General features: G+C 35.8%; 1 protein-coding gene across 4 annotated transcripts in view; it reads right to left on the reverse strand.

Moving 5' to 3' along the window:
* The window catches only part of KDM4C (lysine demethylase 4C), a 261,852-nt gene that overhangs the window by 205,624 nt on the left and 43,286 nt on the right, over positions 1-12,942 (reverse strand). For all 4 annotated transcript variants that reach the window (XR_010720481.1, XM_066180842.1, XM_066180843.1 and 1 more), the window contains exons 7-8: positions 6,735-6,838; positions 2,119-2,256 (exon numbers count right to left, since the gene is read on the reverse strand). Coding sequence is in view for 3 of the 4 variants with exons in the window: in XM_066180842.1 (XP_066036939.1) it covers positions 2,119-2,256; positions 6,735-6,838 (242 nt within the window). In the remaining variant the exon portion in view is untranslated. The remainder of the gene's footprint in view (positions 1-2,118; positions 2,257-6,734; positions 6,839-12,942) is intronic.

A 12,942-nucleotide genomic window follows, 5' to 3' on the forward strand; every position in this document is an offset into this window, starting at 1 on the left:
AAAGTAGTCAGTGGCTTGCTGTGCCACTTAAGACAGTCTATGGAACCAGAGGGGATTCACTCAAGGGAGGGTGAGGAAGCTGGGTGAAGAGCTCACCAAGCTGCTCTCCATCATTTATCACCAGTCCTGGTTAACTGGGGAGGTCTCAGAGGACCAGAGGCTGGCCAGTGTCATGCCCATCAACAAGAAGTATCAGGGAACTGTAGGCCTGTCAGCCTGACCTAGTGTACCATGAAAGGTTATTGGACCGACTATCTTAATTATGATCACACAGCACATACAGGACAACCAGAAGATCAGGCCCAGCCAGCAGAGGTTTGTAGAAAGCAGGTCGTGCTTGACCAACAGGATCTCCCTTAATGAGCATCTATGGACTGGACACAGGAAAAGCTGTTGATGTTGTCTGCATGGACTTACAGCAAAGACTTTGATATTGCCTCTCACAACATTCTCCTGGAGAAACTAGTAGCTCATGGCTTGGATAGACACACTGTTCACTGTGCAAAAACTCATTTGTATGGCTGGGCCCAAATAGTGGCAGTGGATTGAGTAACATACAGATGACAGTTGTTAACAACTGGTGCTCCCCAGAGTGCAGTACTGGGCCCAGGTCTGTTTGAATATCTTTATCAATCATCTAGACAAGGGGATTGAGTGCAGTCTCAGTCAGTTTGCAGATGACATCAAGGTGGGTGGGAGTGTTGATCTGCTGGAGGGCAAGAAGGCTCTGCAGAGCGATCTGGACAGACTGGATCATGGGGCAAGGCCAATGGTGTGAGGTTCAACAAAGCCCAGTGCTGGGTCCTGCCCTTGGGTCACAACAACCCCAGGCAGTGCCACAGGCTGGGGCAGAGTGGCTGGAAAGCTGCCCACAGGAAAAGGAGCTGGGGGTGCTGTGACAGTGACTGAACATTAGCCAGGGTGTGCCCGGGTGGCCAAGACGGGCAATGGCATCCTGGCCTGTAGCAGCAATAGTGTGGCCAGCAGGACCAGGACAGGGATTGTCCTCCTGTACTTGGCCCTGATGAGGCCACACCTCAAATCCCGTGTTCTGTTCTGGGCCCCTCAGTACAGGAAAGACATTGAGGTACGGGAGCAAGACTAGAGAAGGGCAATGAGGTTGGTGAAGGCCCTTGAGTACAAGTCCTATGAGGAGTGCTTGAGAGAGCTGAACGTGTTCAGCCTGGTTAAAAGGAGGTTCAAGGGGGACCTTATCACTCTCTACAACTGCCTGAAAGGAGGGTGTAGTGAGGTGGGGGTTGGTCTCTTGTCCCAAGCAACAAATAACAGGATAAGAGAACACAGGCTCAAGCTGCACCAGGGGAGGTTCAGGCTGGACACCAGGACGATTTTTTCACTGAAAGGGTGGTCAGGCATTGGAAGGACAGCCCAGGGAAGCATTGGAGTCACCACCCCTTGATGCATTCAAGAAATGACTGGATGTAGCACTTAATGCTATAGTTTAGGTGACACGTTGGTCTTCTGTCAAAGGTTGGACAAGAATGTCTTGGAATCTTCTTCTAACATTACAGATTCTATGATTCTATGCTGTACACAAAAAAAAAGGAAGACATGCACACCACAGAACAAGATTTCAGTCTAAAATATCTTCAGTTATATACACCTCAAACAATTGCTTTATTATCTTGTACTACAAGATAATTGATTAATTTAAGATGAGAAAATTGAACTTGTTTCTTTAAACTTTATTTGAAGTTTCACTATTTATGTTTCTTTCCAGGTATCGAAATTCTAGTCAAACTAAACTGTTTTCATGAACAGTAAGGCTTAAAGGATATTTAAGTGCAGAAGTCAGTTGTCTTCACATATACTAACCTCAGTGTATGTACCTTGAATTTAAAAATATCCACAAACAGAACTGGTTTTGAAGAACAATAAATACATTAAGCTGCAAACAAAACTGACTACTGAGAGGAATATATATTGCTGGAAGTATAATACCTACCATCAAAATAACAACTAAAAATTAAATTTGAATGGCAGCTTAATGTATTATCTGATCTAATAGTTATCTCTTCCTCATCACCTTCCTGAGATTCTCACAAAGAAAAAACCACAGGAAATATTTCCTTACGCATCAATTTTCTGCTTACTTACCAATTTTGCTGCTTTTCCATAATCAATCCATCGAATGGTGGCAAAGTTTGTTGACTCTGCACAATTAAATCCATGGTTAAACCCTGCATGGTACCCATATGGGAAAGTGATCATAAATTCTCCTGCCTCTTGGGTAACCTGCAACAGTAAAAAAAACATTTAAAAGGCCAAAATAAATAAACTTTGAAAAAACCTCAAAGTGAACTACATCACAAAGCATTTCTAGTCCTACAGCTATGAAAATTACAAATACCTTTGTAACTAACTAAAACAAAGAATTTTCTTTGCCTTGCACAGAGATGAGATTTAATACAAACAAAAACAGTATACTCGAGACAATGCTCTTTAATCTGAAATACATAGCTGAGTGCAACACTTAAATTCAGAAACAACTCGAAGAAGTTAATCTTGGAGCAAAGGTTCACTGGTAATAAAACCTGGAAGTAACTAAAAAAGACAGTATAAAGAATGTATCATTCTTACTGCTGAGAGGAAGCAAAGACAGGCTGGATCAAAATACCCACAATTACCATGCCTAAATGTTGCGCAGAATGCCTCAAGACAAAGATATTAAAACATTGGTTTTAAGCTGCCTCTGTCCTTCCCCTCTTTAGGCAAAATTTTAGAGAGCAGGAAACAGTCTGGCATTACTGGTAACAAGAATTCCAAATAACTACAGGATGTGTGGGATAGAAGGAGACTCTGCAAGACAAAAAGCTTGACTACAGTTGAACTCTGATACTGTTTTAGAGATTGAGCAATGGTAATTTCAAAGGACTACAACCAAAAGAAAACATGCAAAGACCACTGGATCAACAAGATACTATAGAAAAAGACCACTGGATCAACAAGATACTATAGAAAGCAGAAAAAGAAAGGGAAAATAAAAAGTCAACCTTAAACTCAGTGCACAGTAATTATATTTTGTATATACAAAAATAAGCCAAATTCCAATTAGTTTTAAAAGACGAATCAGACTTAAAAAGCTTTTAGAGTAAACTACCAAAAAAAAAAAAAAAAAAAAAAAAAAAAAAAAAAAAAAAAAAAAGGGTGGTAACATAAACAAATCACTAGTCAGGTTATTCTCTTCCAAGAGAGAAGTCTCATCTTCCTACACTAGGATGAACTGCTGCTCTCCTCATGGAGAAAAGAGGAGACAGCACTTCTTGTCAGTCAGCAATATTCCCTCCACACAGTGACAGCTTTAATCTCCTGAAGTCAGACCACCAGAGACTATCAAGGACAGGCTAGTCAGAGACTTGAAACAGCACACTGTCTTCTGAATTATCTGATAAGAGTTAATGAATAAAGTAGATTATACAGAATAGTTAAGAGATTCTCCATGCTCGGTTTGATACACATTTTTATGTGAAACACACATCAGACAACAGATCCACTAAAAAGCAAACAGATCTATTTAAATGAAGCAAATAATCTGAGCAGTGACTGATGACTATTCAACATATGCATTTGTTGATTAGAGGAAAACAGGGAGACTTCTCAGAGTCTAAATATGTTGTTTTCAGTGTTTGCCAATGCTTTACATAAGCAATACAGTAAGAAAAATTGGAAGAACAAATATGACTCCTTTTAGGGCACACCCTTATGACTTAAAGTCATAAAAAGGAAGGGTTAAATTTTAAACAGTCAAGAAAATAAAAACTTAAAATTTCAAACATTTTTCTTTTTAATGCCCTATCCTAAATCTCAGTTTTCTATTGGTACAGCTGTCTTACATTCAATTTCTGCTTTTACAATCTCCTTCAAAATTGTTATTTTATCATTTTATAAATTCTTTTGTGCTGTTCTGCCTAGTGGAAGAACACACAAGGTTAGCACTTCAAAGAGGTCTATTTCTGATTTTATTAAGGGATGAAGGAAAGAGAGGAAAACAAGAAAAATAGCCAACAAAGCTACACGAAAAAACTGGATCTTACATTTTGCATGGTTAGATTTTTTGTGGATTCATATTTAGTATATACATGCAAATGCACATATATAGTTGCATATATTGTAACTGTTACTGTAGCACTTCAACAATCGCTGTGGGAATGTTTAAGAAAGATTATTCTCAACACTAAAGATTCCAAAATTTATCTCAATACACCCTCCCACTGCTGACAGTTTAGCAGGTGTTCTATTGCAACAAGCAGCAGTTCAGCTGCCACCTGGTAGGCGTAGGCTGACTTATCAGCATTCAGCACATTTCCACTCCTATCACTTTGAGCCATGAGAGATCACAGCCTGGTTCTCTCTATTCACTTTCTCACTGAATCCCGTTAATTACAATTACACTTGGGTACAGTCTGCTTACTCTAAAGACTAGGTGATAGAACCAAACTTAAATATTTAACTGTTTGTAGCACTTTTTTTTTTCTCCCCACTTTTCAGAGGATTATAATCCTCTAAATTAGAATAAAGAAATAATCAAGACACCAAAATACAAAGATCAACTCCCCTACCCCACCTCAAAAGAGTCATACTAAAAAAGAGTATACTAACATTCTGCAATATGCTACTTTAAACACCAACCACTGAAAATTATACTGTTCAGAATAAAGTTCCGTAAATCCGAAACTATAAATCTAGTTATAAAACCATCCAGCTTGGAAAGTTTCACCTGACACTTCATGATAAAGCACAAGGCTATAAAGGGAATCAGTATACTTATCTACATATTACAAAAACTGAATTCAGCAGTTATATTTCCACATGATAATAAATCATTCAGAAAACAAACTACTTATTTTATGAGTAATTTATTCAAAAAAAGCTTGCTTTCCAAGGCAAGCAGTATCATTCTAAATGTCTGCATTTCCTCAAAATTACACACAGGTTGACTTAAGCATGAAAAGTGATGTTCCAAAAAGGCATAAAACACATTTGTGTCCTCATCCCACCTGTGTTGCCAACAGGATCGTTAACACAGAGGTGTCCTGGTTCTTGCTGGGCATGTCTTACACAGCAACAAGGCCTTTTCGGCTCCCCACATCATTCCACTGGTGATGAGGATCAGAGTGCGCAAGAAGTTAGGACTAGACATAACCAGGACAGCTGAGCCCATGGTATCCTGCTCAGTACATAAAGTTGTGCGAAAAAGAAGGCAGGGCAATTGTTTGGAGCAGTGACATTTGTCCTGCCAAGTCACCGTTATGCATGACAGGGCTCTGCTTTCCTGGGAATGGCTGAACACCTGCCAGCCCATGGGAAGCAGCGAATTAACTCCTCGTTTTGCTTGGCTTGTGTGCACAGCTTTCCCTTTCCCTGTTAAACTGTCTCTGCCTCAAATCATGAGGTTTCTACCTTTTATCCTTCCATTTCTCACCCATCCCACCAAGGGGGAGTGAGCAAGCCCCTGTTTGGTGTTTAGTTTCCAGCTGGGCAAAAATATACATAAAAATATTCTTTTTTAAAATACTTCTAGAAAAACATCAACTAAACCAGACAAGAAGCACTGCCTTATCCTATATTTTAGGCCAGGGAAAACACATTAAGCAAAGTTTGTATACGCATGCACACAGTGTATCAATAAATAAACAGCATATACACAAAAACAGAAAACATAATAATGAGCAAGGTGTGTGGCAAGGATAGTCTACACCATCATACTGCAGTGGGAATAAACTGAAAAAAAGTGTATATTGTCTGGTTCTTCTGAACAACTTAAAACAATCTGTGCAATGGGAAGCCAGGAATCATAGTCCTTTAATGATCAAAAGCCTTTGGAAAACTCAGTATTAATATAAACAGATATTCAGGCAGGGGACCTTCTGAATAAAGTTCTAGTCCTCTAAGTAGGTTTACAAAACTCCAAAACTTAGACCTTCAGATTTTACAAAATGTATAAAGTACACTTCGGGGGGGGGGGGGGGGGGGGGGGGGGGGGGGGAAGCAATGCATTGAAAGTATTTTATTAGCTGGCACCTACATGAAGTTCAATGTGGAAAACAATTAATACAAAAAATCTTGTAGAAAGCAGAAGAAACTGAATCCTTCAGATATTTTTAAAAGCAGCTATGTATTAAATTCATCCACAAAGAAGAAAGACAGGTATTCTTCTCAGTTTCTGTTTGTGTAATTTTTTTATCAAATATTTATCCTGCCACTACCTAACAGTGAAAAATAACCATTCATTCTTTTTCTATTACGTTAAAGATTTTAAAATATATTTCAAATTAAGTAAAAGTTCTTTTGGCTTCATTCCACCTTAACCCTTTCAGATCCTTATAATGATAAAGTTATATTTAATTGTGCTAGAAAAGCAACATACAGACATATAGAAATTAAATATTTGTGTTAAAATGCTAGGTATACAGCTTAACAGAATGAGTTAATAAGTGGTTCAGTCAACAAAAAAATCACATCCAAGCTACCCTGGAAATAAGTTAAAAATAACAAATTTTGGTAATGTCTTAGAAAAAAATCACAGAAATATTGTAATGGCTACAAGTGTTTTAGAAAATTCCCTGCAAAAACTATTAGAAGTTTTAACACATATTTTCATGCAGCCACTATCTAAAAAGAAAAAAATGGTCTCACCTTTACTATAACGTTTTTACTAAACACAAATCTAATTCAATCCATGAAAGTAGAGTTTAAAAAGAGTACTAATGTACCTTGTCAAAAGGAATTCCATATTTTTTCAATACTGAGGGAGAAATTAGAGTCATCTTGTGGCGAAGAAAAGCATCACATCCTTGAGAGCTGCTCGGAAAGAACCCTAATAAGGCAAGAAAAGCAAAACTGTACATCTTTTCATTAAATCAAATAGGAAATATCTGCAATATTTTTCAATGCTTAATACTGTTTAAACTTGTTTTAGAATTTTTTATCACATCATTCCTTAAGTTCTGAAAGGTTTTAGAAAAATCAAATGCACCTCCTAAGTTTTTAAGCCCCACCACCCTGCTTTCCAGGGGGAGGGGCTACAGGGTCTTCCTTGTTTGTTAAGAAGTGAAATAATTTAGAACAAATTTGGACCTGTACCTTTAGGCATACTTTCTAACCCTTTAGAGAAATATGTTGTTGCCGGGAGCTTTTTTTATGTTAATGCCCACTCTGCACACATGAAAATCAACTGCAGTAAATAACTTTAGAAGGATTCCATGAAGATTTGGTTCACCCTGCACTTACAAACCATCTATACAGTGAACAAATACAATTGCCTAACTTTGTACAATCTATTGTATTCCTCTCACATAAATGGTAGTTCATCATTCACATAAGCAGTTTAAATCTTGGAAGAGCATGCTTACTCATTTAAAAAAAAAAAATTTCAATCAACCATCTGAATTTTTAATGCCTTGAGAAAAAAAAACAAACAAAACTTTTCCGTAATATATAGCTTTCTCTAAAGTTTGATTTAATTTCTTCACTCTGATGAGTCTTATATGTTATGTCTACTAACCACCCTAAAACTTCAGAACAATCTAGAATTTATCTTATTATAATTTTTATATTCTTTGTACATTCAATGTACTACATTCACCAGTACTGGAAGAACAGAATTTTTCTGATTTCTCAGAAGTAAAGTTAAGCAGCACTTAAACAGCAAAGGCATAATGTAGACTTGAGCTGTTTAATGTACTAGGAAGCCTGCTAAGCTGCCCTGAGATAAAATTTTATTCAAATTCATCATTCTTAATTTTTTTTTCACCAACAAGCACAGAATTCTTTACTCTGTCTTTGAATTGCAAATAATGTCATAAGTTTCAAAAAGTACTATTTGATAGGTACAGTTATATATATATGTGGCTTCACTGACTAAAAGAAAGTTAAAAGAAATTAGCCCACAAGTAGTGAACTTCAGCAAAAAAAAATCAACTACTTTTTCACAATTAACGCCTATAAGATAAATGACAGCAACCAAAACTTAAAATCTACAGTTTCTGAGCATCAAGAAACCCCAGCCCTGAGCAATATAATAATACAAATATACAGAAAGTTGCTGTGAAAAATGTGGTTGAAAATGGTACTTGAGACTTGAGGGAAGAGCTGGTATGAAAAGTAGATGAAAGCTTAATTGCTAAAAGCAAAGATAATTTAACTGAATTTTCCCTGAGGGAACAAATTTTGTACCAAATTATGTTACTGCAATATGCTTAATTAGCTCAACACAAGATGATAAAAAGCAAACGATGGGCAGACATCCAAACCTTAAGTTGTACCACTCGAGCTCCAAGAGATCAGACATAGCTGTGACAAGTCCAACCAGAAGGCAGGCTTGTTGCTGAATTCCAAGAAAGTTTCAAATAACACAGAGCAGGAGAAGAACACAATCTGCTCAAAATCCACTACTAGAAATTTACAGGAGAACATTTACTGTGGTTAAGGAGCCCTCACAGTGAAATCAAAGTGCAGCCTACACATTCTGTACTGTTACAAAATATCTTTTGACTTGTCAAAGTCTACACTTGGGCAGACAAATTTTTCAGGCTCATTCACTTCATTTTCTCAAAGGAACACCCCTTCAATGAACAAGGAAAGAAAGGAAGGTAAGTAAGTATTTCCTCGTTACAAGACTCTCTTTATCAAAAGATCTTTTTTCTGTCAAGTTAAGTGTAAGTCACACAAGCTTTTCTTCCAGAAAATAAAAACCCTGTGGGAAAACTGGCTAACAAATGCAAAAAATACCAAATAGAGGATTTGGCATCAGAAATATTACAAGACTCTTACAAAATCATTAAATGCAGGCCAATTCAAGATATGCCCACAACATTAAGAATAATTCTGAAATACCAAGCTGATGTTAAAATTACAAATGAAAAGGATTACCATGCAATCCTGTATGTTTACTGAAATCCCACATACAAAAGAAAAAAAAAAATACTGAAATCTATCTAGAATGTAACTACTATTCAAATTCTGTAGCACATTCATGCTTTGAAGGGACACATGAAATTTTAATTTAATCCATTATCTCTAAATCAGTTCTGCAAGAGCAGGTATTTTGTAGGAATTCACATGCAACCCCAGTTTCTTGGATGGTGCCTTGAGATATGACAGACCTACACCCTATTCATCTCCTTGGAAATTATTACAAAGAAATGAAATAAGAATTCAAAACAATAACTTCATAGAAGCCAACGAGAAATAATCAGAGCTCAGGGTAAAACTGAAAAAGGTTCTCGTTGATTTATGTCCACAAGAAAAAGGCAATTACATTAAAAATTTTCCAATCCATGATTTACAGAAACACTGACATTTTTAACAGCTAGAGCAGAATTAGAACAGTCTACGTGGCAGTATGTGATTTAATACTTGCTGGCCAAATGTTTGGGTAGGAACAACTATAGGCAGAGGACATTTATCCACCGAATTCAAGGCTACTCTTGGCTTTTTAAAACCCTTATTTAGTTAGCCAAAGCAGCAACAGCAAAGAGTATGTGAAAGCATAGGCTTCAGACTGTGTTAACAACTGAAAACATGCCCTTACAAAGACTCTCTATACATACTCTGACAGATAACACCATCCAGAAGTCCAATCTTACCAATGCTATTTGTGCAAACAAAATTAAATTATTTTAATAGCAGCAATATCACTGGACTGGGGAAGACACATCCTTTGTCAATGCTATTCCACCTCAGCATGATCTTTCCACAGAATATAAGGTTTTATAATCCAAATGAATGCTAAATGGAAGTCAAAGCCTTCTCATCTATGGGCAAATGTAGAAGCAGTGGGCACCCAGCAGATTCCTAGCCATGGAGGGATATAGAACATGTTTTAAAATACTAAGTTCAAATCTCTAAATTATTGAGGGACAGACAGTGAGCATTGCTACGTGGCAGTCTCATTTTTTTTCTTTTCACAATGAGAGTGTCTTTCCAACATATCACACACGGCTCGTATCAGATGACCACATCAGTATCATACCTATCACTCGGGCAAACTGGAGTCAACCATCTCCCTGGCTGATTAGCCTTTTCAAGGTATTAGGAATGCTCCTCTATGCTACTAAGAATGTGCCCATAACGTTTTCAATTACATTGTCCAGCTAAGATCATATACACAGAATTACAATACTACTCTCAAAAGTATAATTCCACTACTTCATTGGACTGAACAGGTTGGTTTGCTATATTTTACCTTGAATGATCAAGGAAATCATAATTTGGTCACTTCTAAAGTCATTATTTAATTACTTTATCCACATAAAATCATATTCTTAGGGAACTTTCAAATCAAATCCTGACCAGTGCAATGAATGAAGTCAGACATCCTGTAATTTTCAACACTTCCTGACTCAAGATTTCACCTGAAATTTAAAGGTGTTGCATTTTTCATTAATATTATTTCAAATTAAATATATATACATATACATATATATATACATATATATATACATATATATATATATACATACATATATATATATATATATATATATATATATATATATATATATATATAAAATAATGAAACTCACAACATAAGAAGAATATCCTAAATTGCAAATATCTTTAATGTAGTTTAATGTTAAGGAAAGTAAAAATAAATTGAATTAACATAATTAATCTCAAGGTTATGATTATTTTTTATTTATGCAGACCTTCATTTAAAGGCCTTACACAAAATATTAATCATAATTTGCAGATCAGTACTGTTGAAACAATGGCAGAGATTACAGAAGTACCAAATTTTCTAGTAATTCCCTTTTTAGATTTTACTTTGGCAAGTACAAATACAAACTTTATATAATTTATTCAAATTATTTTGCCATGATCTGAACTAATTTGATTTAACTTTCTGTGTTGCACATGAAAGAAATTAGGAGGCTAAGTTTGCATAACAACAACCATCACAAAGGAACAATGGCGATTTGTATGCTATACAAAGCAGCGTACAAAAGCTGCAAAGAGGCTTTCAAGGGGTATGAAATACAACTAAGAATGCCCAGATGACCATGTTCAAATCTTAAGTTTACTATCCCTTAAGTAGGACTTTTCTAACTTGACTTACTCTTTTTCTGAGAAAAAGTTCAATTCTTCAACTGCTAAAGTTTTCAAGATCCTTAGAAGTTATCCAAGATCTACTTCAAGTCTCATTTCAACAATTATTTTAATTTGATTTCATACATAACAGGTAATGACTTCTGCATAAAATGAAGTAATTAATACTATCCACCATAAAAAGCTTTGGACAACAACCATACATATTTACAATATATTAAACTTTAGTTTCTTCTTTAACATAATTGAACATCACAGTTTGATTTCATCTCCTTTCTAAAACAGTTTCTGCACTCAAACGATCTATTAAAAGATCTTCAAAATCCTTCAATCTGCCATTTCTCATTTGCCACTCTGTCTCTATTCTCTTTACTTTGTAACCCATTTTGTAAAACAAAAAATCCTTTAAGAATACCATGGCATTACAGATTAACATAACAACACGTATAAAAATTGCAGTTAACAGTTCACTTGAGATTTTTATTACATTTATGTCTACATAAAATTGAAAAAAAGTCTACATAAATGAGAAAGCAGCTGAAGGGCAAAATCAAACTGTTACCTTTATTAGATGCAAGTCTAATGTCTTTCAGAAAAAGCATTTGTAGGCGCCACAGTCAATCAATATTTCAATGGAAAGCAAAAATGAAAGCATTCATGCACAAAAGGCATGTGTTGTAATTGTGATGTGCAGACAAGATAATGGAAAATATTCTAACCTTCCTTTAATTTTATGTATCAACTGCTGCCTTGACTTAGACAACCTGTCACATTTAATGTATTATTTTATTATTTTAATTATTTAGGAGCATTCAATTAATTCAGTAGGCATCTGGTCATCAGAGCTAACCTTCCTGAATAAACTTTCTTTATCCTTCAAATTTTGTATTCATGCAAAAGCATTTTCACTATACATGGTTTTAAATACAAAGGTCTCAATTACACTGTGTTTTATTAATGTTTTCTTTTAAGTCACTTGCAGCTGTGCAGCTTAGTTTATGCTTTCATCTTTCTAAGATACCTTATGTGTTTTTAGAAGGCACCAGTTGCAAAATCGATCATCACAGCATGGAAACAATAAGAAATGGCAATTTTCAGGTTTGTTTTGTTTTTTTTTTAAGTCAGTTATTTTTATCGTTCGTCATTGTAGAATTAATCTTCCACCTTCCATCCTCAGCTATTAGCTGGACCAAAAATATCATGGAAACAATCTACTCACAGAAAAATATCCCAGGTTACATCAAACTCAAATACTAAAAACTTAGTTTCACAGACAACACTCTTCAACATTTCCTAACTCAACTATTTTATATTCCTGCTACAATAATAATCTCTGGATGAGTACCCAGTTTTCCTACAGATATCCAGTTTCATCCAGAAAAAATGTAATGGAATAAACACTATTTGAAATTTAATCATCTCTGTTGAGTATCTGATTCTGTGCTTTATTTGCTATTTGCTATTCAAAACATAGTACTGATGATCATAAGCATGATTCTTCAAGGAAGTTTTCCATTCACCCCACGGTTCTTTGTAACTTACACTACCATAAAATCAAGAGCAGCAGTGAATAATTTACTTCTGTGCAGATGCGTCCAATTCTGACTAGCACTCGGACATCAAGACGCTGTTCCTCCAGTGTAACCTATCAGTTTCTGAAAACAGTGGCCTGGGAGATTTCCATTTCTCCAATGCTTAATGTCACATTTCTATTACTGTATTAGGTTACCGTCAGCAGTAAGAGGGCTGTGGACCTTCAGGGCAGTTTTCTAATATAATACTTTTTTTTCATGTAGCAAAACATATATCTCCAAAAGTTACCTACTTCCTGAATTTGTACAGGTTACTCCAATATCTACAGAAATCAAGGTA

This window comes from Chamaea fasciata, unplaced genomic scaffold (assembly GCF_029207755.1).
Source record: "Chamaea fasciata isolate MVZ Bird 193981 ecotype frontalis unplaced genomic scaffold, bChaFas1.0.hap1 SCAF_4, whole genome shotgun sequence".
Classification (NCBI taxonomy): Eukaryota; Metazoa; Chordata; class Aves; order Passeriformes; family Sylviidae; genus Chamaea; species Chamaea fasciata.